Raw genomic sequence first — 23,488 nt, 5'->3', positions numbered from 1 at the left:
GATTGAAAAATGCTTAAGGAATGGATGGAACAGGAGCTGTGTGCGTCACCTGTAGTGTCAGAGTCTGAGACAGGGTGGAGCTGCTGCTTTCTGGCTGCTGGGGGAGTGACGGCTGGACTGATGGAGGCATTACCACCTGCTGGGAAGGAATCTATAAGAAACAAAGAATAGAAAAAGACACAAACAAGGATGTGAGTGGATGGTTTAAGAGTTGATGGACATCCTGAGACACCATACCAACACCTGCCACGAGCACACTTCCTCATCTCTGTTATTTAAAACTTTACTTACCTGTTAGCTAACACAGATCACCCTGCAGAGTGTAAAGCACTGATCTACTGAATCACTTTGTAGGCACACAAAAGCCATTTCAACAACTATTGGGTTTTTTGTTTCTCGTTTCTATCCTTTGACACACTGACCAGTAGCTTGCTGCACAGATCAGCAGCGACGTGTTTATTTTGGTCACCTAAAACATTTTTCTACAAGAGTGTGAGTGTATTTGGGACATTTTATCTACCTGAGGGGGGAGCGTTGGTTGGTAGTAAACTCCGTACTATAAGAAACAAAGCACAGGGTAAGAGGAGGGAACTTGTAAGGATAACAAAATAAAAAACACAAAGGGGTGGAAAACTCTTCAACTCCTCCCGAAATCACTGCACTGCCAACTTCAAAGATAAACATCATGTAAAAGTTCGGTTTTTGCCAATTCTTGTCGTGATGAATGAGTTGGACTCGGGGCCCCTTTAGAATAACGTGAATTTCACCCAGACCAGATCAGGCCAAGAAAGTTTTTTTCAGCTGGTGTGTGGTTAGACATGCAGTGTCAGTTTTACCTGTGGAGCTGCCACTGGGACAGTGTGACTGGTTTGTCCAACAGGAACCCCCTCAGGCTGGACTCCCTGCAGAGCAATGGAGTACAAAATTTAGGTCAAAACTAACATTCTTAGAAGCTTTACTTTAGATGTAAAAAATGGTCTTTTTTTACCATTGACAATGTCTGCTGCTGGCTGTGATCATTAGGAGAGGTGTAGGACACTGCAGACTGAGGAGGAGATGGCTGGGCCTCGACAGGCACATTGGAGGCTGTTGGTCTTTCTCCCATGTCCCATGCTGTGAGAAGGAAAGAAAACCATTATGGATTATGAACGTTCTTACAATGAGAATTAAAACCTAGGGCCCTATAAAATCCATTTTATTTTCGACCAAATTCCTTGTTTTCTATATTAATTTTTTTTTTTTTTGAAGAAATATTTCATAATTTCTTTCCAAAAAATATTGGTTTTCAACTCCTGTGAGGAAAAAATTATAATAAAAAGAAAACCATAATCAAACAAAAATGTGTCAAAATAACAATGTAATTTAAAACCATGTGAAAACTACAATTCAATGGTAGATATAAGCTTTACTGACAGATTATTCTTACTGCTTCTTTTTAATTATTTATAATGTCATATAAAGATGTATGAGAGAAACATTAATGTGTCCCAATTTCACCTTAGGGATCAATGGTTAACTGAATCTGAGCAGGTTTATTGATTAAGTTCAACTTAATTTAAATGATCGTGATGACATCATTCCAGACTATAATGATTAGACAAAAGTAAATGAACGCAAGGATGCATCAGTTATTTCACCACAAGTGGGCAGAATATTTGACAGTATTAGAAGCTATCAAGTTATCATGAACCTATGATGTTTCAGACTCTACAATTACGGACATCGCTGGTCTCGTCCACAAAAACAGACCAACTTTATCCACAGATATTCTGTAGCTCTGATGAGATGTTCAAACACTCTGAGCAGGTGAAGCTGATGAAGGCTGCTCACTGTTTACATCGTTACTTGGGGAAACGGGCATAGTTTCACAAACACATAAAAGTAACATAGGAACTGGGACGGGAGGGGTGCGGGTGGTGCACCAAATGAGTGGTCCCCAAAAATATTCCCCTATTACAAATGTCCTCCAGTTAGCAATGACAGCGTTTCATTCTTATTCTGTCACTTTCCGCGTTGAACAATGGATCCTGTTTTTATTGGTTGATTTCGCGATTCCGTCAACGTGGAAATTATAGGGCCCTACAAACCATTGAAAGAAATTTAAATGGTTACCTCCTGCAGCGTGCTGTAGCCGCTGGTTTTGGTCAGTCTCAGGTTCCTCGGACTCCACCTGGGCAACGACCATCCCCTGACTCTGAACTGGCATTGAGACTTGCCCAGCTGGCTGTGTTACATAAATCCCAGTGTTTAACTGCATTGATGGAGGAGTGCTGTAGTTCTGAAGGCCCGGTTGAGATGTAGGTTGGTTTGGAGTGTTGTGCGAGGGCGGCTGTGGTGGGACATAAGAAGTCGGCTGGACTACGGGCTGCGATGGTGGCAGCTCCACAGACGACTGCTGCACTTGTTGCTGTGCAGGTACTAACTGCTGCTCTTCTTCCTGTTTTCTCTTCTCCTGGTCTTCTCGAACCTTCACAACAAACGGCACAAAACATGTTGAAGTTCAGTAAGAAGCTACAAAAAGATCACATTTTCCCTGAGGGAACACTTCCTAAAGGGAAAACAGGTTTTGAGGCAGTGTTAGAAATGTCATACTAACGTACTACTCATACTGTTTGACATCAAAATTAGTATGTACTGAGTTCCCATAGATAGTGTCGAAAGATTGAGTACGTGACAAATACGAATGTATACGAAACGGAACATTTTTTAAGTGTGCACAGTGGGCACACTAGTTATACTCAACCACCCCATGATGCATTCCGAGCGGAATATAAAATGGTACTGGGATCGGCTTCAAGCTGAAATTCAAACATCTCCTTTTCAAAACAAAAGCATTTCTTCTCGTCTTCCATTAGTTTTTTTTTTTTTAAGGCTTTTGTAAATAGGGCTCAAGTTTCATCAGTAGCACAATGAAGGGTCTCAAAAATCTCTGAAATGTCAGAAAGAAATGTGTGTACACAACTTTTATGGATTAAATAAGCACAAGTTGATATTCTATTTGGTCACTTTCTCACTTAAAATGCTTTCAGAATTTACTTTCTAAAGTGGAGGATAAACAAATATTTAGCCTCAGTGTGCTCATTGTAGGTTCTAAATCCATCTTAATAAACTTGGAAGCATAATTCAGTGGGAACGCTCATCATCCTAATCATACTTGTAGTATATAGTAGACAGTATATACTCATTGAGTATTGTATAGTACAGAATGTGACATTTCCAACACAGCCTAAACCAAGGTAAAAGATAAAAACAAAATATTCCATGACGGGCATGAATTGCAGCTGTTAGAGAAGTTAAAGAGTAAACATTAAGTAGGTTAATCGTAGTCATGGACCCACCTGCTGCCGCTGTGCCCTTTTGCGACTGATTAGCGACACCCTGTCCTTTATGGCCTTTGCAATAGTTTTGTGGTCGCCTTCGAACACATAACCAGATTCAACCTACAGAAGAGAGATATGATTAGGGATAAGGAAGGAAGACCTTAAGCACTGATGCTGTCACTATTCTTCAAAGTCACCATTTCTTGAGCCACATCTTCAGAAACGTCTTTGTTGAGGTCGAAGGAAAACTCAATGGCTTCGTTGTCTTTGTATTTTCCTTTGAGCTTTTTAATGTCTTCAATCCTTAGCCATAGTTTAATTGCCTCCATTTCTCCATCGTCTTCTTCTGCCAGCTCCACCCGTACGCCTGTGTCTTCCTGGAAGAACGCATGGTTCAGAAGGTCCTTGATCGAGTACCTGAAATAAGAGGACGACAAACAGTGAGCAAATAAATTGTTTGTGAAAAGACAAGTTGTGAAATTCTTTAAATGTGCCATCCTTAAATAAGGTGACCTCTCGTCTTTGTTCTGACGAATGCATCCCTCGATGATCTCCTTCACTTCAGGAATGGCCACCTTGTCAAAGCTGCCAGGCTTCACCCCCTAAACAAATCACAGAATCCTGAATGACAACTGTCCTGTAGACTGCTGGTTCCCAAACTTTTATTCTTTTAAAACCCTAATCATTTTTCTAGTAGTGCTCATTACAACACGGGTCAGTCATGCTTTGGTTATCTGTAGCTTTAACGCTTCAGCAAGCCCATCTGAACTGTCCAAATATATTTAGCCATTTATTTTGACCGATTCAGATTTTCAACTTTGCCTTTGTCTTCAAGGGTTACTCAACTAATTAGTAAAAGGATGAAAAAAAGGTGCTCACAGTAAGACAGGTTCATTTTACCCTACTGATGATGTGTTGTTGCAATAGTAATCCTGCTCTGCTGCATGATGTGTTGTTGCATTACTATCACCAATAGGGTAAAACTAACCTGTTTTACCCTTTTCAGAGCAGGATCCCATTATAACTAAAACCATTTAATTACCCTGGAGTTTAGTGAATAAATATTTCGATGTACCCCAAGAAGTAACGTACCGTGTCTCTAGAGGTAATCATATCTGATAGAGAATTTCTGCTCTAGATTTAATTAATCTGAATCAGTTTATTACCTCATACTAAGGGTGTCCCGATCCAATATTGATGTAAGTACAATATCAGCAAAAATAATTTAAAAAGAGGGTCTAAATCCAGCGGCCATTTTTCATCTTCTTCTAATTTATATATTATTTGTATTAATAAATTGTAGGTTTCTTAGGTTTAAGATTGAAATCTATGTAACCCATTGGTTAATAATAAATAGGTAAGTTTTTCTAATACAAACTGTTGCTGACTATTGTTCTCTATTCAAGCAATATCACTTAATCAAACCTTTTCCAACATTCCGCACCACAAAATAAGTCAGAAGTATGGATGATCTGTGCATCTGTATCGGCAATGATCAACACCCAAGGATATGATATCGGTATCGTATTGGAAGTGAAGGATTTGTATCCGGACACCTCGACCTAATACTAAAGGTGAGACAATATATCGTGTGACATATCGCAATATTGAACCGTCACAACATGTACTGTTGAGGGTCAGATACATAAATTCACACCAAATTGTTAGTTTTTTGTTTTTTAAAAAAAAAAAAAAAAAAAACTTTTTTTATATTCCTATTGAGTTGAAATGGTCCAGAGATAAAGTCAAATAAAAGCATGATTATTTTTCCAATGTTTTTGGAATGTTTTCATCCCAAAAATATAGTTTTGTATCATATTATCAAAACCAAAACATCATGACTTCAGTGTATCGTCCCACCTGTACCTTGTACCTTTTTCTCCATTAAGGAAAATCTGTGATCGCAGCTGGATAAACTAAAGAAGTGCATTGATCATGTTTTTAAATTCTTGCCAATCTTTGTCCTTACTTAACACCTGAATAATCTGGGCTTTAAATTTCAGTAATCACATACACAAACTATTTGCCAGATATTTGAGTGAGAAAGGAAGATCAGAAGTGACGGGCCAAGTTTAGATGAAAAACATACTTGTTCTAATAGGAACACAAACGATTTGCCAAAAAACTGAACAACAGTTGATCTCAGAGACAGAAATTAAATAAACAGCTAATCCAGGGGTCTGCAACCTTTACTCTCAAAGGAATCATTTAGCCTCATCCCACCTGGATTAAAGTCCTTCTGGAGCCAAACAAAATACCTTCTCAATGAAGACAATAAAGTGTATTAAATTTTATACAGTTAAAATTATATAGAATGACGTTTGATTTAATTTGATTTGACTAATATTGATCATGTAAATGGAAACTTAAAAACAGTGTAAAATAAAATAAATTAACATCAAGAAATAACAAAACAGTATATTACATCTTCAAATTCTTACGCATCTCAGTTTACATGAGCACAATGTTATATAAAGAAGTTTCTTTTTCAGTTAATGGATTTGAAGAGCTAAAAAAGGAACTTGAATTTGATAACGGATAAGCATGTTGGTCAACACATGCTAATTGCTCATTTCTTGCCACATATCAAGCATACATATCTAACCGGCACATTGGCAGTTAAATTAATGTCTCCACAATATTAAAATCTATATTTTCTTCCAGAATAGTGTTTTTGTTGGTTTAGTTATCGTACCAGGGATTTAAAACGTAAGGTTAACCACAGGTGCAGGAAGGCTGATGGTCTATTGATGTTGCAGAAGGTGAATTAGGAAGGTGCCGAGTCATTGCACAACGTAATTTATTTTTAGATTAACAAATTGTGATATCATGATTTTATTTGTCATTAATCATTAATAGCCTCTGTAAGGAAATAACTCTTAATTTCAATAGTTGTTTTTAAAGCTTTAGGGAGCCATTGCAAAAGAATGAAAGAGCCACATGAGGCTCCAGAGCCGCAGATTGCAGAACCCTGAGCTAATCTAACAACAGCCATCTATGGTATAACTAGAGCAGTGACAACATTCAAACAAAGGTTCAACACCATTAATACTTTGCACCATATACCGAGTCAGCTGTTTGCTCTGGAATAAGGGCAATTTGGGGCTCATAAAAAGGACTTTAAGTACTTGCAAGAGAATATAGTTTGTCAGATAAATCACAGGGGTAGGACCTCAGTGATTGTGTTTTATAGGTAATGATTACCTGAAGCTGTTGGTATTGATCGAAAGGCTTTTTCCTAGTTAACACGCTTGGAAAAGATTGGACACTATATCGATAAGGAGTACCCAAGTAAAAATGGACTTTCTCTGGCTTCACCATTAATTTAAAGCTGCCGAAAATGAAAATATTTGATCAGAAAAAAACTGTAGATCTCAGAGATCAATAAATCAAAGACCATTTGCTCAAAATAATATGTAAAAGGTTGAAGTTGCAGCTCAAAAGTTTGTTTTAATCTCCACTGTAAACAAATTTTGTGCAATGCATTGTCGAATGTGGATCCCGTAATTGGATTCATAGAAGTGTTTTTACTTCATTCTCACAGTGATTGATTTGATTTTTTGATCTATGAGGCCTACACTGTCTTTATCTGATAATTTAAAAATATTGTCTCCAGCAGCTTTAAATAAAATTCACTAAGATTACAGAAAGGTAAGTCTTTGCTGAGGACCTCAGTTTTATCTAAATACACCGAAAGCTGAGGGCTATGTAAAAGTTTTTTTTTAGTTGGTCCAAATAAGAAATATTACAATCACTAATATATATATATATATATATATATATATTTTTTTTTTTTTTTTACACAAATATAAAGTGCTGTCATTGTCATCAAAATTGGTAGTACAAGATTACTCATTGAAGCCAATTAGTGGCACAATTCTGCTCCAATGTGATGCAAATTGTTTGATGTTGTGCTGTGGAACACAGAGGGATTAAAGGCCATAGGAGTATCAGGAAGAACATAAAAAAGGGCCCCATTGGTGACATTGTCCTTCGTGGCACATAGGAAGTAGTGAAGGCACGCTACAGGGGTGACGTGAAGGCTCGGCAAAAGACTTACGCTAGTAACTCTGCGGTAGATCTGTGCAGCATTCTGGCACTCTGAGTAAGGGTACTCTGAGGTGGCCATCTCCAGCATGCACATTCCAAAGGCATACACATCCACTGACTCGTCGTACTTCTCCTCATACATCTCAGGCGCCATGAACTCAGGGGTACCTTAAATCAAAACAACCATTCAGAACTCTCGACTCCCTTACTGATCGAGTGGGCTTCTCACAACCCACTGTCCCTCTGCACCTCTAACCCATGAGGGGTTGAGGAGGAAGAGGAGAAGAAGGGGAGTGACCAGCCTGGTGACACCGACTGGGGTGGGAGAACCTGCGAGATGAAAGTTGGAAGAGAGAGGAAAAAATAGGAGAAAGAAAAGCAAAAAAGAGACAGAAAACAAAAAAAGGAGGGAGAGGCTTGTCTCAGTTAGACTGCAGAGATAACGGCACCTGTTTGTCTGTGTAAGACCTCCAGATAAACAAAGTGTGACTGAGACAACTAATGTGCAGAACACATCTGTTGGCTAAAAAAGGATTCTTATCGTGTATCGTACCTTTTTTATTGACACGTCCAAAGAGCAAATGGATCAAAGCCCTTCCAATCATGGGCACACTATGCCTTGCTATGGAGATTAATTTTTCCAGGACTCTGTCTTTCAACCACAAAAGCATTTTTTGTCAGAGGACACTCACCTTGAGAAGTTTGACTTACCGTTTCTTCTTGACCTGCATGAGGAATGAGTTATGGCTAAGGCTGAAAGAAGCAGATCCCTTCGCTAGCGAGTGTTTAACAGTGTGTTCCTGCACATCAGCTTTTGTAGTAATAACTTATTTCCGTAACAAAAACCAGGTCTTACACAGAAAAACTCTCTTGGTTATTTGAAGGCGTTTGTTTTTTATATTTGTTGTGTATTACAGCACACTGTCAGACTTACCAGGCTCATTAAAGATCATACTTACTTAATGACCAGCAGTACCCTATTCATTCCAAACAGCAGAATGGGGCACAGCTGAGGCTAGAGCCTACCTTTTAAAACATACCCAAAATGTCAAAGTAAAAGGAAATAAACGAAAGGCTGACAGACAGAAAAGTGGAGAGAGCTCTTAGAACACAAAGATAGAGCAAAAAGATACTGCAGCCCTGAAATTTTGTAAAACACAGAAATGACAAACACTAGGGGGAAAAAAAACCTGTTGAGGCAAAAACCCATAAAGACACGTTAAACAACATGAGATTCAACTGACAAACAGACCACATATTTCAAAAAACCACAGAATAAAAACCACCAAGATTGAAGTAAATTAATTTAGCCAACACTGGATTAGCCAGAAAAAAAGCATGACAACTATAAAGATGTAAGGCTCTACTTATATTCAGTAGACGCCTGGAAAAACAATAACTTTTTGGATAAACATTAACCAGGCTTGTTCTGTAGAGGGAATGGACCTTGTTAAGAGTTACTGTGTAGGTGCAAAGAGCTGCCTGAATTATCACATTATGGCCTCCAGCTGTGGTTTGAGGGACAAATGAAATGCTGTGGTCTGCTTTCCAAAATCAGACAAAAATACTTCCTTTAAACCCATTTCTTAAACGTTGGCTCTGCCCTGCTGGAGGACAGGAAATGGAACGTACAAGGCAGACAATTCTTACCAATAACACTCTTGGCAAACGATGCCCGCTTAAGTGTGGCTAATCCAAGGTCGCCGATCTTGACGGATCCAGTCGGACCGGTGATGAAAATGTTGTCGCATTTAAGGTCTCTGTGGATTATTGGAGGAGCCCGAGTGTGAAGGAAGTGAAGTCCTTTCAGGATCTGTCGACACCAGCTCCGCAGCACTTTAATTTTCATCACCTTAAATCGCTTCAGATAGCTACCGAGAAAACACAATTTTCACACACCCTGAGTAAAGATCAAGTGTTTTTAAAGAAAGATACAAACGTGGAACAATATGAAGCATGAAACCAGTGATAAAAGGGAATTAAACATCAATTTTATGAATTAATCAAATCTAAATTCTCAATAATTACACTTCACACTGACATAACTATACAATTATGTTCTGACTCACGTTTTGAGTGTGCCTGAAGTCATGAGCTCAGTGACCAACACAATACACTTCCGGCCTTTGGACGGTCCCTCCCACGAATCATAGAAACGAACAATGTTGGGATGCTGAAGTCCTTTTAACATCCCAGCTTCCTCCTTAAAGCGTTGCCGCTCAGTCTTTGACAGCTTACGATCCTAGAGAGGACATAAAAAAAAGGTTTAACATTTCACAAAACGTACTACATACATTTAATGTAGCAGAAAAATAAATTGGTTGATGAAGTGTCCAAGTCATTTTGTAAATATTAGAAGGTAAATTAGTTTTTTTTTATTCACATTCAGATTAAAGCTGCTTGAGAAGAAACTTTTCATTCAGATAAATACTGTACATAGTGTAGGTCTCATAGAATAATAAATAAAAGATCATTTGATGGAAAAAAGAATGCAACATTCCTTTGCCTGGATAGGCCGCCTCTTTTTGGGTGGTGTGAACATGCAAACAAAGTCTAGAATCATAACATAACTTAACCACTAGAGCGGACATGGGCTCATCTGTACTCTGGAGTGTTTCAAATCTACGTCTAAGTGATACAGGTGTTCCTGGCTGGGACAAAACACAGGAAGTAACAAAATATTAAAATCACTCAAGTTGTTGCTGCTCCTTTGTCGTTTTGACAAACAGATGAGATTCTATTCTTTGGGTTTCTGTTTGTCTGTCCAGAGAAGTCTTTACTTTAGTAATGACACCCTCAGGTGAATACCTCATGCAACAGTTTCAGAGGCTCTTTGAAGCGAATTGAAGTGTGCTCTGATTCTGAACACAAACCCGAGCCTAATCAGGATGATAGAATTATCAGCTGTTCTCCGAGTCCGAAAGCCCACAAAATATCACTCAGTAGCACTAAGGCCTAAGCAGGACTGTTACAAATAATAAAACAGTCAACTTTTATGAGTCTTTTATAGCACACTAAAAGTATAACAATGCTCTCCATTTTGGAAGCTGCGGACAGGAAGACAGTCACAGATGTCAGGCAGCTGGCCTTCCTTAGAAAGCTTAGAGTGACTAATATGTCGTACTGTATATGGTATGTATAAAGCAGTGTTAGCTATAAGGCCAAGGGTCCGACAGTCTTACACACATGTTCTCTCTACTCAGATTTCCTGAGAAATTCCAATGCTGACCTACACTGCTACGGCCGGTAAGCAATGAACTAAAACCGCCTCCCAGCAAACCCACAGGGACTTGGATAGAGGCTAACTAAGCTGTCGAGGAATTTTAGCTCCCGTGTGTGGAGAGAAGGTTTTGGACATCGGAAGCAACAAATAGAATACTTTGCAGACCGACATCTTGAAAAGCTTAAATACGATTGCATTAGACTTAGTTGTGGAGAAAGTGTGGGGGTGTCACTTGTCTTAAATCATAGAAAACATCTGGCCTTTCAACTGGGAAAATGTTTAACAATATCATGGAGTGTGCTCAAATTACAAAAATGGAAAACACAATCTGAGTGACGAGAGCCAGGAAAATGAGGCACCATCATGCCCTTTGACCAAGTGACCTACTTTCCAGTATTTATCTTTTAGTGAAGTTGGCCAGTGATTTCCCTTTCTCTGCTTACATAGCACGTCAAAACAGACATGACAACAACCTACATCTGCTTTTTAACCCCATGAGTTTATGGTACCCAAACGACATTCTCCTGTGTGCTTGATTTTTTCGAAAAATCCAGAGGAAATGAGCAATACAGATCGGATCCAGATGAAACTCGGTGGAGTAATTGAGGAACCACCCAGAAAAAACTGATTCAAATTTTATAAAGATTGGTCAGTCATGAACTGAGATATTAATCTTTAAACTTTTGCCAATGATGAGAGATACAGGTTTTTTTTTTTTTTTTTTTTTTAAAGAATACAGAATCAATATATTGATCTGAATCCCTTCCAAAATTTAATGGAATCTTCCATGTCCTAAGGTCTATCTTGGGTTAAAATGTTGTCTGTTAAGTTCTTTTGACATAAACCTGATAACAAATGAACAAATAAATAGACGCTGGTGAATATATTACCTCCTTGGCGGAGGTAATGAGAGCAACACAAATAATCATCTTGTTGATTCTAAGAACTTGTAGGACAAACAATTACATTTAAACGTGTAGAATAAATGTCCTAAGAAAACTTTTCACACCCATGTTCAGCCAACACTGCATGTTATACAACATTACACAATAAATTATATGCGCTAGTTTGAGACTTAACAAGCATGTGAAGATTTTTTTTAAATACTAGTGCAGTGCCCGTAGGAAGTATGTATTGCTATAGAAAAGTGGGAGGATAAGTAGCTTGATAATAAAAAATAATACAATAAAAATAGGCTTTCACTAAATATAAGCACCTGCTGGTCAATATTTACAGGGTGTTTTTCTTTAGGGTATTAGACCCACTTTAGTCGTTTTTAAAAGCCCTTTGTGCTGCTCAACTGGCAGGCACTTATACTTAACAAGTGCAAGGGTAACAAGCCAGACATTCAATAAACTTGCAAAATTGGTCTAAAATCAGAAATGTAACTACTTAACAGCATACAGTACATCAGAAAGATATGAAAAGCTTTGACTAAAACATGGATGAAGCCGACTTTGAGAACCCTTGGTAACTTTTCTTTCTTTTTTTTTTTTAAGATCTATAGGATAGAAAATACATATTTTGCAAGTATAATGGGAAAATATGCACATTTTAATACCCTTAGAGAGAGATTTTGTTAATTCATGATGTAACTAAAAGGATGTAGATTCATCCTGTGGTTGACTTAACATATCATTTTGCAGCTAATCAGTGTAATAAAACATCAATGCACATCAAACACATTAAATGCCAGTTAACCACAGGATTGCTAAAGCACAGTGGAAAGTACTGCTTCGAGGCATAGGGCATCATAAATAACTTAACGGCTCTAAATTTAGACCAAGAAGAAAAAAGGCCTGTGATCGTGCCAGGGGCTGGCTCTGTCAGGTTCCTACTCTGAGGTTGACACTGAGGGCTGCATGAAGCCCTGTTGATCCACTTTGACATGGATACGGGCTACAAACCAAGAAAGACGTACTCACTTTTATCGTGAAGTCATAACATCACAATACATCAAGTAATTTCATATGAGTATTTATCACATTCAACTCTAGAAATTCACATAAAATCAATTCTTAAATATGAATAGGCCGTTTTTTGTTATTCTAATTACAGTAAATGTTCTTATTTTGTTCAATGAGTTTTTGGAGTCATTTTGTAAAATTTCCTGAAATTTTGTGTGTTTTTGGAGTCCTGTGTATTTTCTTTTTCATTTTGCATTCCTGAAGTAATTTTTGTGCATTTCTGTATATTTTTTAGGGTTTTGTATAGTTCTAGTCGTCTTGTGTGTTTATGGAATAAATTTGTGTACTTTTACTGTTGTTTTGTGTAGTTGCCACCAGAGCAATACTTATACAGCAATTTATATTGGACGTTGTGTTCATTTAATTCCTTTCTCACACCTCAACAGAAGAAAAAACAAATGATTGCCATGCTGATTTAGTATCTTCAGTCAAAGTTTCATTTTTGATAAGTAAGTTGTCAACATATTTTTATATGTAAAAACTGGGGATATAATAAGTCACCCTCCTTAGTCGCTGAGAGGAAATGTCTAACACACTCATAAGACGCTCTAAATGGGATCAGAAGCCCTCACAGACTTAAAAATAATAATAAATAAATCCACCTCCCACACAGTCTGGCCCAACCTTTACCAGTTCAGTTTTAGATTCTCTATTGAATGCTTAAAGCACTAAACTGCTTAGATATCTTTAGTAATCTTTTAAAATTCCCAACCTACTCTCAATCAATCATAAGTCATGACAAACATGGCACTATGTTATTCCAATTGCGGGTAGTATGTCGCTCCCAGCAGAAGGCATTGAGCAGCTGGAAGGAGAGTCCCTATATCTTCAGAGGGATGCCTGGGGTACTTTCTTTCTAGTCTTTCAAACCGTGGCTTTATCTGGCTTTGAGTTGCGAGAGCGAGCAGATGACTGGACTGAAAATGAATGAATAGTCAGGAAAGGGGAGGGGCCAATCTGTATTTCTCTTTCTTATGACTTCCTCCCTGTGCTGACCTACTTTTGGTGGAGGCATGCCTGCAACCCGAGATGTGTAGCAAATGTGTGGGTTCATGGGTGGGTGAAAAACAGTGAACGCCAAAGATTCTCAGACAATTGTAGACAGATGGTATTTAAGAAAAATAGGTGAGGTCCTTTTTTCTTCTTTTTAAATTATAGACTTAGTTTGACTGACAACACTTTGTAGAATCACTATTGGCTCAGAGTGAGATATCGATAAATATAAAACTTGATCGTCATTTAGCGACAAGTGAAAATTGATCGCATCTTTCTAATTTTCCTTTGTTCAAATTTTGCTTAACTGCTAATAAATACTGCTTTATGAAATTTGGAACATGTAATGACCCAAAACGCTGTTTATATTTTCGTTACTGCTACAGGTTTTACGTCATTTGTTCAAATATACAGAAAATAAATGGGAACTTGTGAAGAACATGATTATGTATTGAACTTTTTCTAACAGGCCTCAGACATTTTTTTATTATAAAAAGTTAAATATATGCTTAGAATGGAGCCTTTACTACCATGACAAACATCATTTTGCAAAATCTTTTACAGTATGTCAAATAACTTAAAACGACTAAAATGAGACTAAAACTGATTTTCACGAACAAAGTTTGAACTATAGTACAACTAAACTAAAAGATTAAACTCTGACTAGAACTAAACCCACTCTGTGGTGAGTGACTAATTTAAACTAACAACATTTCCAACAATACATTTAGTCACTGCAAAAAACGTGATATATCGAGGTTACTTGTTGCGCACAAAGACCACTCGTGGTATAGTTTCAACCTTGTTTAGGAAAAACCTGTCAGACTCGTTTCCTTGGCAAACAGGCCCCGGATTTGCAGCTCCAGCTGCTTCCAGTTGGCACAACATTCCCAGTGAACAAATAGAATTTGTGCAAATCCCGATTCATGCATCAACAGGAAATGCAAAAACAAGAGCGGTCTGATAAACTTCTTTTTAACTAGTCATTCTGATAGAGACTATTTGCTTATGACTACCCCACAATGTCTTTAAAGATGTCTAGACATAATTCAAAAAACAGAACATCATGTTTTAAATCTACCTGCATTTTGCAGGCACTTTCTATCGTTTAAACTGCTATGCCAGTGATTTGGTTTCATGATTAGATTCTAAAAAAATCTTTTAACAAATAGCTGGTTTATAAGTAAATGTGTATTAAGTTATCTCTATGCAGGATTTTATACATATATTTTTATATTGAAATATCTAAAGCACTGTCAACATATCTTAGAGTTTAATTTGACTCTAGCAGAATCAAAATAATCTCAAAAAGACTTGTGCTTTGATATTGTATTAAAACATGAAAGTTGTTCATTAAGTCAACTCTCTTTACTTTGTTAAGTAAAGACTTTTGTCAAAAAGGAAAAACACAAAGTTAGAAAAAGTTTGGAGAGTGGGAGGTGGACAGAGAGTTCAGAGGCAGGCCTTGGCAGGTCAACCTGTTTCATGCAGGAGTTTTCATTGTGAGGAATGTGACCCATTTTACATTTAAACAAGCAGTGAACACAAGAATGTACTGAGCATGCTCATGGTTCAGTTTGAGTAAGGGGGGGAGGGGCGCGTGTCTGTAATCTCCACATTGTTCTGAAAGCAGTGTGTGCCTGTGTAGCAGTGCTTCTCTCTCAGGCTACTGAGGCTTTTTGCACTCATGACAGGGCAAAAGCGTGACAGCAGAAGCAAACATTCATCTGGGGAATGAGGTCAAACTTTGCTGGGGGCCATATTGTAGCGTTAGAGAAACATAAAAGCAGATTTAAAAACATTTTACAGCTATTTAGGTTAAGATAACAAATGATAAAAGTTTAAGCTAACACAGGAAGTCTGATTGATGCAACAATTAAATAATGTAGTCATAGAAATAGATTTGATTATAAAATAAAAGTTAATGGAAAATTAAAACAAGAAAACACACATTCTCAGTAGATGAACAAGAAATGCAGTTTAAATTATCACACCGAGTGATGTTATTTACAAAATGTTTCCTAAAAACATTACAACACAAAACAACTACCGGTACAGTAAAATTTAGACTTTTTTACAAATATCCCTTTTTTTCTCACTCACACATTCATCACTAGCCACAAAATAAGGCAGTTTTGCCAGGGCTGGCTGATTAAAACATTCTTTAAAAACCCTCCACCTACAATTTCAGTTTAACAGAGCATGGTGGGAGCTGTATTAAAGCAAATACATTTTCAATTCAAGTAAAACAAAAAACAAAAAACCCAAAAAAATGGTTCAAGCCAAGTCCACAAACAAAGAAATGCATCACCTTAATTGATTGTTCATAAAGAAGTGTTGCCTGTACAGCAAAATGATATGGACAAGTTCTGGACTTTCACTTTACATGTGTAATCACAACCCAGAAAGTAAACTACGTACTCTGACACATCAGATTTTTCTGAATGTCCGACTGCAGTAAAGTGAAATGTAGTGCTTTTAGTTCTAAACACTTATTAGGGTTGGAACAAAAACACCTGATGCAAATGAACAAATCTAGTAGGAATTATTAAAAGGTTAAAGAAAAGGATGCGAACAAAACTTTACAATGCTTGAGAGACATAAAGCTGCATGTGCTTTTGAGTTTATAAATGATTTAGGTTTTCTAAACAGGAAATATTCTAAGGGTGTAAGAAAAAAACGATTCAGCGATATATTGCAATGTTTCACTGCACAATTATCATAGTGATCCAGAAAAATGTCTAAATCAATTTTTTTCTAATTATGTTTTTAACTGAAAAACCATTTGATTGCGAACATGTACATAGCACATAAACGTCCAGTCACTAGGTGTCAGACCTTGTTAAACTACCTCACTCCTCAATGACTTTTAGCTTGGAAGTTGATTGCACTTTATTTTCATAAAACACACTGATCACTTTATAGATGTATGTGGTTACTACTTTTAAGAATTTAAGAACTTAACAGAATCAAAACCTGTTGTAGAAGTAAAAGTGAAACTTTTTATATTGGTGCTGGAATTAAAGTTAGTTACCATATACTTGTTCTTGCAAGTTTTTTAAAAACTTGCAAGAACTTGCAAGAACACACTGCTAATACCTAGTGGGAAATATTGTAAGGTATTGTTAAATATGAACAACTCTTTACAATGCTTGTGACATAAAGCTGCTTGTGCATGTGAGTTTATAAATGCTTCAGGTTATTTTTTTTTCTTAGTTTGATTCAATCCTCTAAAAATTAATCTGAATTTTGAGAAAATTTGCAGTAAATGTAAGAATGTTGATAAAACCATAGTTCAAAAAAGGAAAAAAAAGCGATCATTAGTCCCAAGCCTAGAATGTTAAACAACATGAAATATCTAAAAACAAGTTAAAAAACATACCTGAAGCTCACACCAGGCCACCTCCACAGTCGTCTCTGTGTCCAAGCCCTTGTACACGGTCTTAAAGGAGCCACGGCCAATTTCAATGTCGAACTTGAGGAAACGTCCATCCGGGGACGTTCCCACGGCTTTGGTCTCAGCCTCCTCGATGTCATCCTGCACTCGTTTCTCCGCTTCTCTTTGCTCGGCCTCTGCTCGCGCCTTGGCAGAATCCTTTGTGTCGTCCTCCACTTCTTCATGTTGAGTCTTAACCTCTGCGGCGCTTTCGGGTTCTGATTTACTTGGCAATTCTGTTCCTAAGCATAGTGCAGGGTGAGCTGCTAGCACGACTTCTCCATCACAGATATCCTGTGCAGCAATTGGCTCCTGCTCCGAAGGCACTACATTCGCCCGGGCTATTTCCAAGTCTTTTCCTCCTTCTCTCGATCTCCTACCGTTGGCAGACTTCTCGTTCTTAGCTGAACTCGGTTCTACCTTTGGTACGTGTGCAGTAGCAGCAACTTTTTGGCGATGCGGGTCAGGTTCCCGTTGCTGAATTGGCTGAGGTACAGGTATGGGTATCTTACTGGGTAAAGGGAGGGCCAACGCCGTGGCATTGGAATCGCTGATAACACTTCGTCGTAAAAAACGGTTTTCCTTGTTGCTCCTGTCGCGTTCCATGGTGTGGTGTCGACGCCGCACTTCCGATGGCCGACATTCACCCAACATAGAGTCTGAACCAGAACTGGGGCCGTTTCCACTTTTTTGAGGGGGAGCCAGGAACTTCACCATTTTGTCGTCTGACTTTTCCGACATCCCACCACCCACAATCAAAGCAAGGGGGGCGATATCTTGTGAAATTAAAACAAGAGTGAGTCCATGTCTGCCATTCAAGCTTTCATACACAGCATTTAATTTGTGCTTTAAAAATATGAAGATGAACAACACGTAATAAAGCTTACTGTTCTCCGTGTAGCTCAAAGACGGTACTCGCTTTTGCAAAGCTAGGACTGGACGAGAACGACGAGCGATGTTCTCTTATGAAGGGAAGGAGTTTGAACACTACTGCAATACTTGGAGGGTCGATTTTGGTGCAAAGGTCTTTTCAAGTCAAAACTATCCATCAGGATGCAGCTCCTCTCAAGCATAAGGGATCACTGGTGAGGAACAAATGCACAAAGCCTACAAGAGGCACATGCAATGAGCACTATGGTGCTGCAGAAGGGGGCAAACAGTCCAGATTTGACTCCAGTTCAGATCACTGCAAGAACAAAAAAAAAAAAAGAAATTAAAATCTTTTTAAGAGTTATCAGCAGCACTATATCAATTGTCAACAATATATGCAATTGACACACCCACACCATCACACATGTGGTAAACTGATTTATTTCAATCATGAAAATAACAACTTAAAAACTGTTTAAAATAACATAAATTAACATCAAGAAATAACAAAACAGTATCTTGCATCTTAGTTTACGCGAACAAAAAAAGAGTAGGAAGATTTATAAACTTATTTAATCCTACCCCTTTTAATTTTTCTAACTTAAACGTTAACAGTCTCAATTTACAAACAATTTGAAAGCCATCATGTGAATAAACAATCAGTGCAATATAATACTCACACAGACACTGTATAATGTATTTTTAATAAAAGTTGATACAGACTGAGTCAATCATTTTTAATTAGGTTCCATATTTTCTTAGATTTAAAAAAAAAATTAAAGATTGTGTTAAAAATTAATCGATTTGTTATGCAACATTTATATTTGATTAAAATGAATCTCTCTCTCTCTGACAATAATTAATGTCTTTTACTAGACTTGCTCTCAAAAGCAAAAAAGCCTCTGTTTTCACTTTTTTCCCCACCACTCATAAAACCAACACAATATATGCATCACGTACAATTATCAAAGCTATTTGTATTTAGATTAAATGATATAGTTTGTATATTCAGTCTGGACAACATTGTGTCAGCATAAAGTCACATTGGTTTTACAGCTATGAAAGTGCTCCACAGTTAAAGCAGTTAACACAATGATGAATGCAGTGACTGGTGTTCCGTGTATTTAATTCTTCTAAATGACCACTAACATGAATAGCCGTAGCTGCGGGGCCATAGAAGAACATGCACGCAAGCGCTTAATGTCACAACTACACCGGATAACAGCGTCACTAACACTACAGGCCAACAGAACGACCCTTTCACTGCTTTCATTATGAATACATACACTTGTAGACCGTAGTTCCTCCGCGGACATGAGAAGTAGCAACATAGCGTTCTGCTGCTACAAAGAGAGGATGAGCGGCGGCGGAGGCTCTTTGTTAGCTTGATGACGAACACAGCTAGCACACAGGCTAATCCACAACCAGCAATGACTAATTTCCGCGTCCCTTCAAAAAAATTACCCTCTTCCTCGTTTGGTTGACACCAAATATTTCGTAAAGCGAGGTTTCTCCGTTTTTAATCCACGTATACGTAAATGCTGTTTAAAAAAATTACCGTCTTGAGTGCTAATTTCCTCCCCGGATTGGTTACCATCACACCGGTGTATGTTGACCAGTGCACCCGGCACGGCAGTTGGAGCCGCTCAGTTAGCTAACATTAGCTAGCTAGGCCGGTCATGCTAATGTTGCTAATGGCCTACAAAGCTGAATGAGCCTCCGCGCAGAAGTAAGCCTCCGATTTGTAGAGAGGAGTGTTAAGGGAAAACTGGATCATGTAAACGACTGACAACTGTTTTATTTACCTTTTATTTATGTCACCCACTGATGAGTAACTCACATTAATCCTTTCTAAAAACGGACATTGATGCTTTTCAGTGTTTTATTCAAACCACGTTATACCTTGTGCATTAAAAACATCTCATGCCATTCCTTTTTTTTAAGAATTTCTTTTTTTTGTTTTGTTGCAATCCTCTTTAGTTTCTATGACGTGTATTAGGGTCACATTAAGATAAAATAAAAACATTCTGGGCACTACGAGATCAAAGTCGCAATATTCAGAGAATAAATTTGTAATTTTTTGGGAATAAAGTCATATCTTAATAAAATCATATTTTATTAGATTAAAGTCAAATTTCAAGATTAAAATCATGTTTATCAGAATAAAATTGAAATACAAACAGTATCTTGTCTGTGTTTGTTGCGCTCACTTCAATAGGGAGTTGTGAGCGCTGGACCAGTGCGAGTTTTTAAAGATAAAATTAATTCTCTCAAAATATTCCGACTTTAATCTCAAAATTATGTCTTTAATCATGTAGTTCTCAGAATTATTTTTATTTTAATATGGCCCTAATACACCGTTGTAAGTTTCTATCTGTAGTTTACTATGATGTAGCTGCTGCAGTGTATTATTGCAGTGAGTGTTAATAGGTGTATCAGTGGAACAGGGTGATAAATGGGAAAATGTAAGCTTGTATTTAAGGGAGTAACTAAGAACTTTGTAAATTATCCATCCTTCCATCCTATTCCTGACCCATTTGCTCCTTTTCAGGATTGCACAGACTTTATAAATAAAGTTACCCAAATTACTAGAAGATCTGAGCAGTCAGTGGTTGAGTGGGTGGAGTGGGTCACCCTCTAATTTGAAGGTTGACTGTTGAATTCCAGGCCATCCCTTTACATGTGACTAATTGTCATTGAGCAAGACACTACATCACAATTTGCTCGTGATGGAAGGCTGGTATATTTTGTACTTGGAAAATGTGTCTTATTTTGAAAAATACAACAACGTATTCAAAATAATGCATTTTTTTTCAAGGTTAAATATAGTTTTGATTCACTTTGGTAATTCTTTCTGAATAAACTATAAATTTTCACTTCCATATATTTTGACATTTGAGGCCTTGTTTTTTTTTTTTTTTTAAGCTGCATGTTGCAATTACGTTGCCTTCAGGAAACTCTGACTCAACACTTTGAATACACAATATTGTTTTGATTGGAAGTGTAGAAATTGATGCCAGTGACAAAGTTGCATTTAGGAAGCTGTTTAAGTCCATACTTAGCAGGGGTGTGAAAAAAAAATCGATTTCACAATATATCGCGATTTTTTGGGTGCCAATTTTTTTTTGGGGGGGGCGAGATTTAATCAATATTTTTGTGTATTTGTGCAATATTTCAGTAAAAGTTACAATGCTTTCAATGTGTTGCAATGGTTATTTGATGCACTTGATTTTATGATGCCAGTGTGTAATGCCTGCAATATTTATGTGTGCACAGATATTCTATTTTCATGTCATCTGATCAGATCATTATTTAAACTGATACAATTGGATAAATATTTTTGTCTTATTTTTGTCCATTATCAGTAACTCAAGGTGATTTATCCTTAATGTTCTCACTTACAGGTGTTACAATCCCTATCATTATGTTGTCATGGTTACTTTGAGACTTCTACACAGTAGTTTCAGTGAAAAGAAACTTGTTGCACTTTATTTTGTGATGACAGTGTGTAACACTGCGTTTTCTTTTTTCAGTGAAAATGTGCAAAAACACTAATAATAAATAATAAATAGGACTTTTGAAGCAAATAGTTTTTACTCAATTTGTCCTCTGAATGATCAATATCTTCTGATGAACATACTGTATACACTTACTTGATTTTTCATCTCTACGTTTAATTTTGACATTAACTGGGTAGAATATCACAATATATCATGATAATATTGTATTGCGACCCACGTATCGTATTGCAACATCCTTGCCAATACTCACGCCTAATACTGAGCCTGTAAAAGGGATAAATTATGTCACATTTTGCAGTTCAACAGCCACAGTGAACTCAGCGTAGTGTCCGCTTCGTTTGAGACGATGTCGCCCAGTCAGTCGGGTTAAATTTGTTCACATTTCTCACCTGTGTGCTGGATGTAGAGGCTCCAGCAGGTTAAATATATGTGGAAGTAAAAAGTGAAAATGAATTATGTATTCTAAAGAATTACCAAATTGAATCAAAACTCCATTTAACCCGACCAAAGGTTTCATATACCCTTTTTTAAGTATATGATTACAGTAAGCTTTATAATGACATTGTTGCATTTTTCAAAATTCAAGATCAATGCATTGATTTTTAGTTTTAAATTTTATCTGGCTCCATACACACACCATAAACAGCATTAGCATTATATCTTATTTCCCCTTTGCCCATTGTTATGCTGGGGGCTAGAAAACACATTGATTTTTTCTCTAAGTCAGTAAATAACTTCTACATATACAAAACAAATATAGTGTTATAGTTGTTTCCCTAACACAAACACATGATTCCTGAACACACTGTCAACATGTCGTACAACAAACGTCATAAATGTAACCTACTTATGTTACGTTTTTTTTTTTTTTAAATAACAAGAATAAATAATTTTTGCAGTTATTTGTTCATTTCATGTCAAACTTTTACCATCTACAATCCTAAACTGTCACTTTAAATGGGTGGATATTTAAATGTGTCAAAGTAAAACCAAATTCCATCCAGTGGAATGTTTGCTTTTAAACTGTTTTTCAAAAATAAAGGTTAAATAATTCAATAGAGCTGGGCTAAAAACAACCAAACAAATGGATTTGAATCGATTTCCCTTTCAATTAATAAAACTCTAAAATTGATTATTTATTAAAGTCTATTTTATCATGTGTAATGCAGTGCTGTGGGTTCAATTCTTAATGTAAACATGAATGTTTTTAACACTGCACAATATTACGTTACAGTTGGATTTACTTTATACTATTATTGCATTAGTGAAATTGGTTGTGTATGTGAAATATTCTTAACCAAATCACAAATAATAATAACAATTCATTTGATTTAAAAGCACCTTTCAGACCACCCAAGGACACGTTACAATAAAAAACAGAATAATAAACACAGTGAAAAAAATTATAAAGTAGAAAAAAAACAAAAAAAAAGAAACAATGTAGGATAAATAATGGAATGAGAATTACAGGGAATGGGCAGATTGGTAGAAATGGGTTTGTAGTTTTGATTTGAAAAACTTAATCGATTTGGGAAATCTGAATTAATATACCCAGCTCTAATATGAGAAGTATGAACTGAAGTTGTGAATATGTAACAGTGGAGCACAGGAAATAAGGTTCCTTAAAGATTGTCCCTTAAGAATCCCCTGAAATCTCCAAACGGAGTCTGACTTCGTCTTCCGGGCGGCCTCAAAATTCAATTTAACAGCAGCGATAATAACACCTGCGGCCATTTGTTATTACACGGCTATCACTGAATTATTTTTCATATCAGTTGTTTGTAACACGGCAATACTAAACGTGTCGTTATATCTAAGATAGTTTAAAATCCTCACGCTGACATTAGGCGCTGTTTGCTGCTAGGGTTTTTTTTCCCAGTCGTCGAGATGAACGAAACCGGGCGGCAGAAAGCGACTTACCATGAAAAGGAATCCACAAAGAAGAAGAAGAAACTCACAGAACGAGTTCACAATAGATGAAATGAGCAAACACCTATTGAATTAAGCCTGGCGTTGCGCTCGTCTCTGTCGTTTCCACACCAATGGAGAGAGGAGTGGCTGAAAGACACTGACGAAGAAACGACCGCGCACAGTGCGCATGCGCAGCA

General features: G+C 37.1%; 1 protein-coding gene across 6 annotated transcripts in view; it reads right to left on the bottom strand.

Moving 5' to 3' along the window:
• LOC114464655 (serine/threonine-protein kinase WNK1-like) overlaps positions 1-23,488 on the bottom strand; it is a 33,623-nt gene extending 10,135 nt beyond the window's left edge. Inside the window, exons 1-14 of one of the 6 annotated variants that reach the window (XM_028449064.1) lie at positions 23,301-23,488; positions 17,877-18,175; positions 16,936-17,765; positions 9,440-9,612; positions 9,021-9,241; positions 7,381-7,538; positions 3,834-3,922; positions 3,518-3,737; positions 3,339-3,440; positions 2,113-2,467; positions 989-1,113; positions 837-902; positions 521-556; positions 50-151 (exon numbers count right to left, since the gene is read on the bottom strand). In XM_028449064.1, the coding sequence (XP_028304865.1) occupies positions 50-151; positions 521-556; positions 837-902; positions 989-1,113; positions 2,113-2,467; positions 3,339-3,440; positions 3,518-3,737; positions 3,834-3,922; positions 7,381-7,538; positions 9,021-9,241; positions 9,440-9,612; positions 16,936-17,730 (2,442 nt within the window). In that variant the 5' untranslated portion in view covers positions 17,731-17,765; positions 17,877-18,175; positions 23,301-23,488. Of the gene's footprint in view, positions 1-49; positions 152-520; positions 557-836; positions 903-988; positions 1,114-2,112; positions 2,468-3,338; positions 3,441-3,517; positions 3,738-3,833; positions 3,923-7,380; positions 7,539-9,020; positions 9,242-9,439; positions 9,613-16,935; positions 18,176-19,145; positions 19,273-19,417; positions 19,504-23,300 lie in introns of those variants that run through there. The other 5 variants (XM_028449059.1, XM_028449062.1, XM_028449063.1 and 2 more) reach the window with 5 other exon arrangements.

This window comes from Gouania willdenowi, chromosome 6 (assembly GCF_900634775.1).
Source record: "Gouania willdenowi chromosome 6, fGouWil2.1, whole genome shotgun sequence".
Classification (NCBI taxonomy): domain Eukaryota; kingdom Metazoa; phylum Chordata; class Actinopteri; order Blenniiformes; family Gobiesocidae; genus Gouania; species Gouania willdenowi.
Note: the sequence above shows the minus strand (reverse complement) of the source record. Positions and strands in the feature narration are given on the sequence as shown.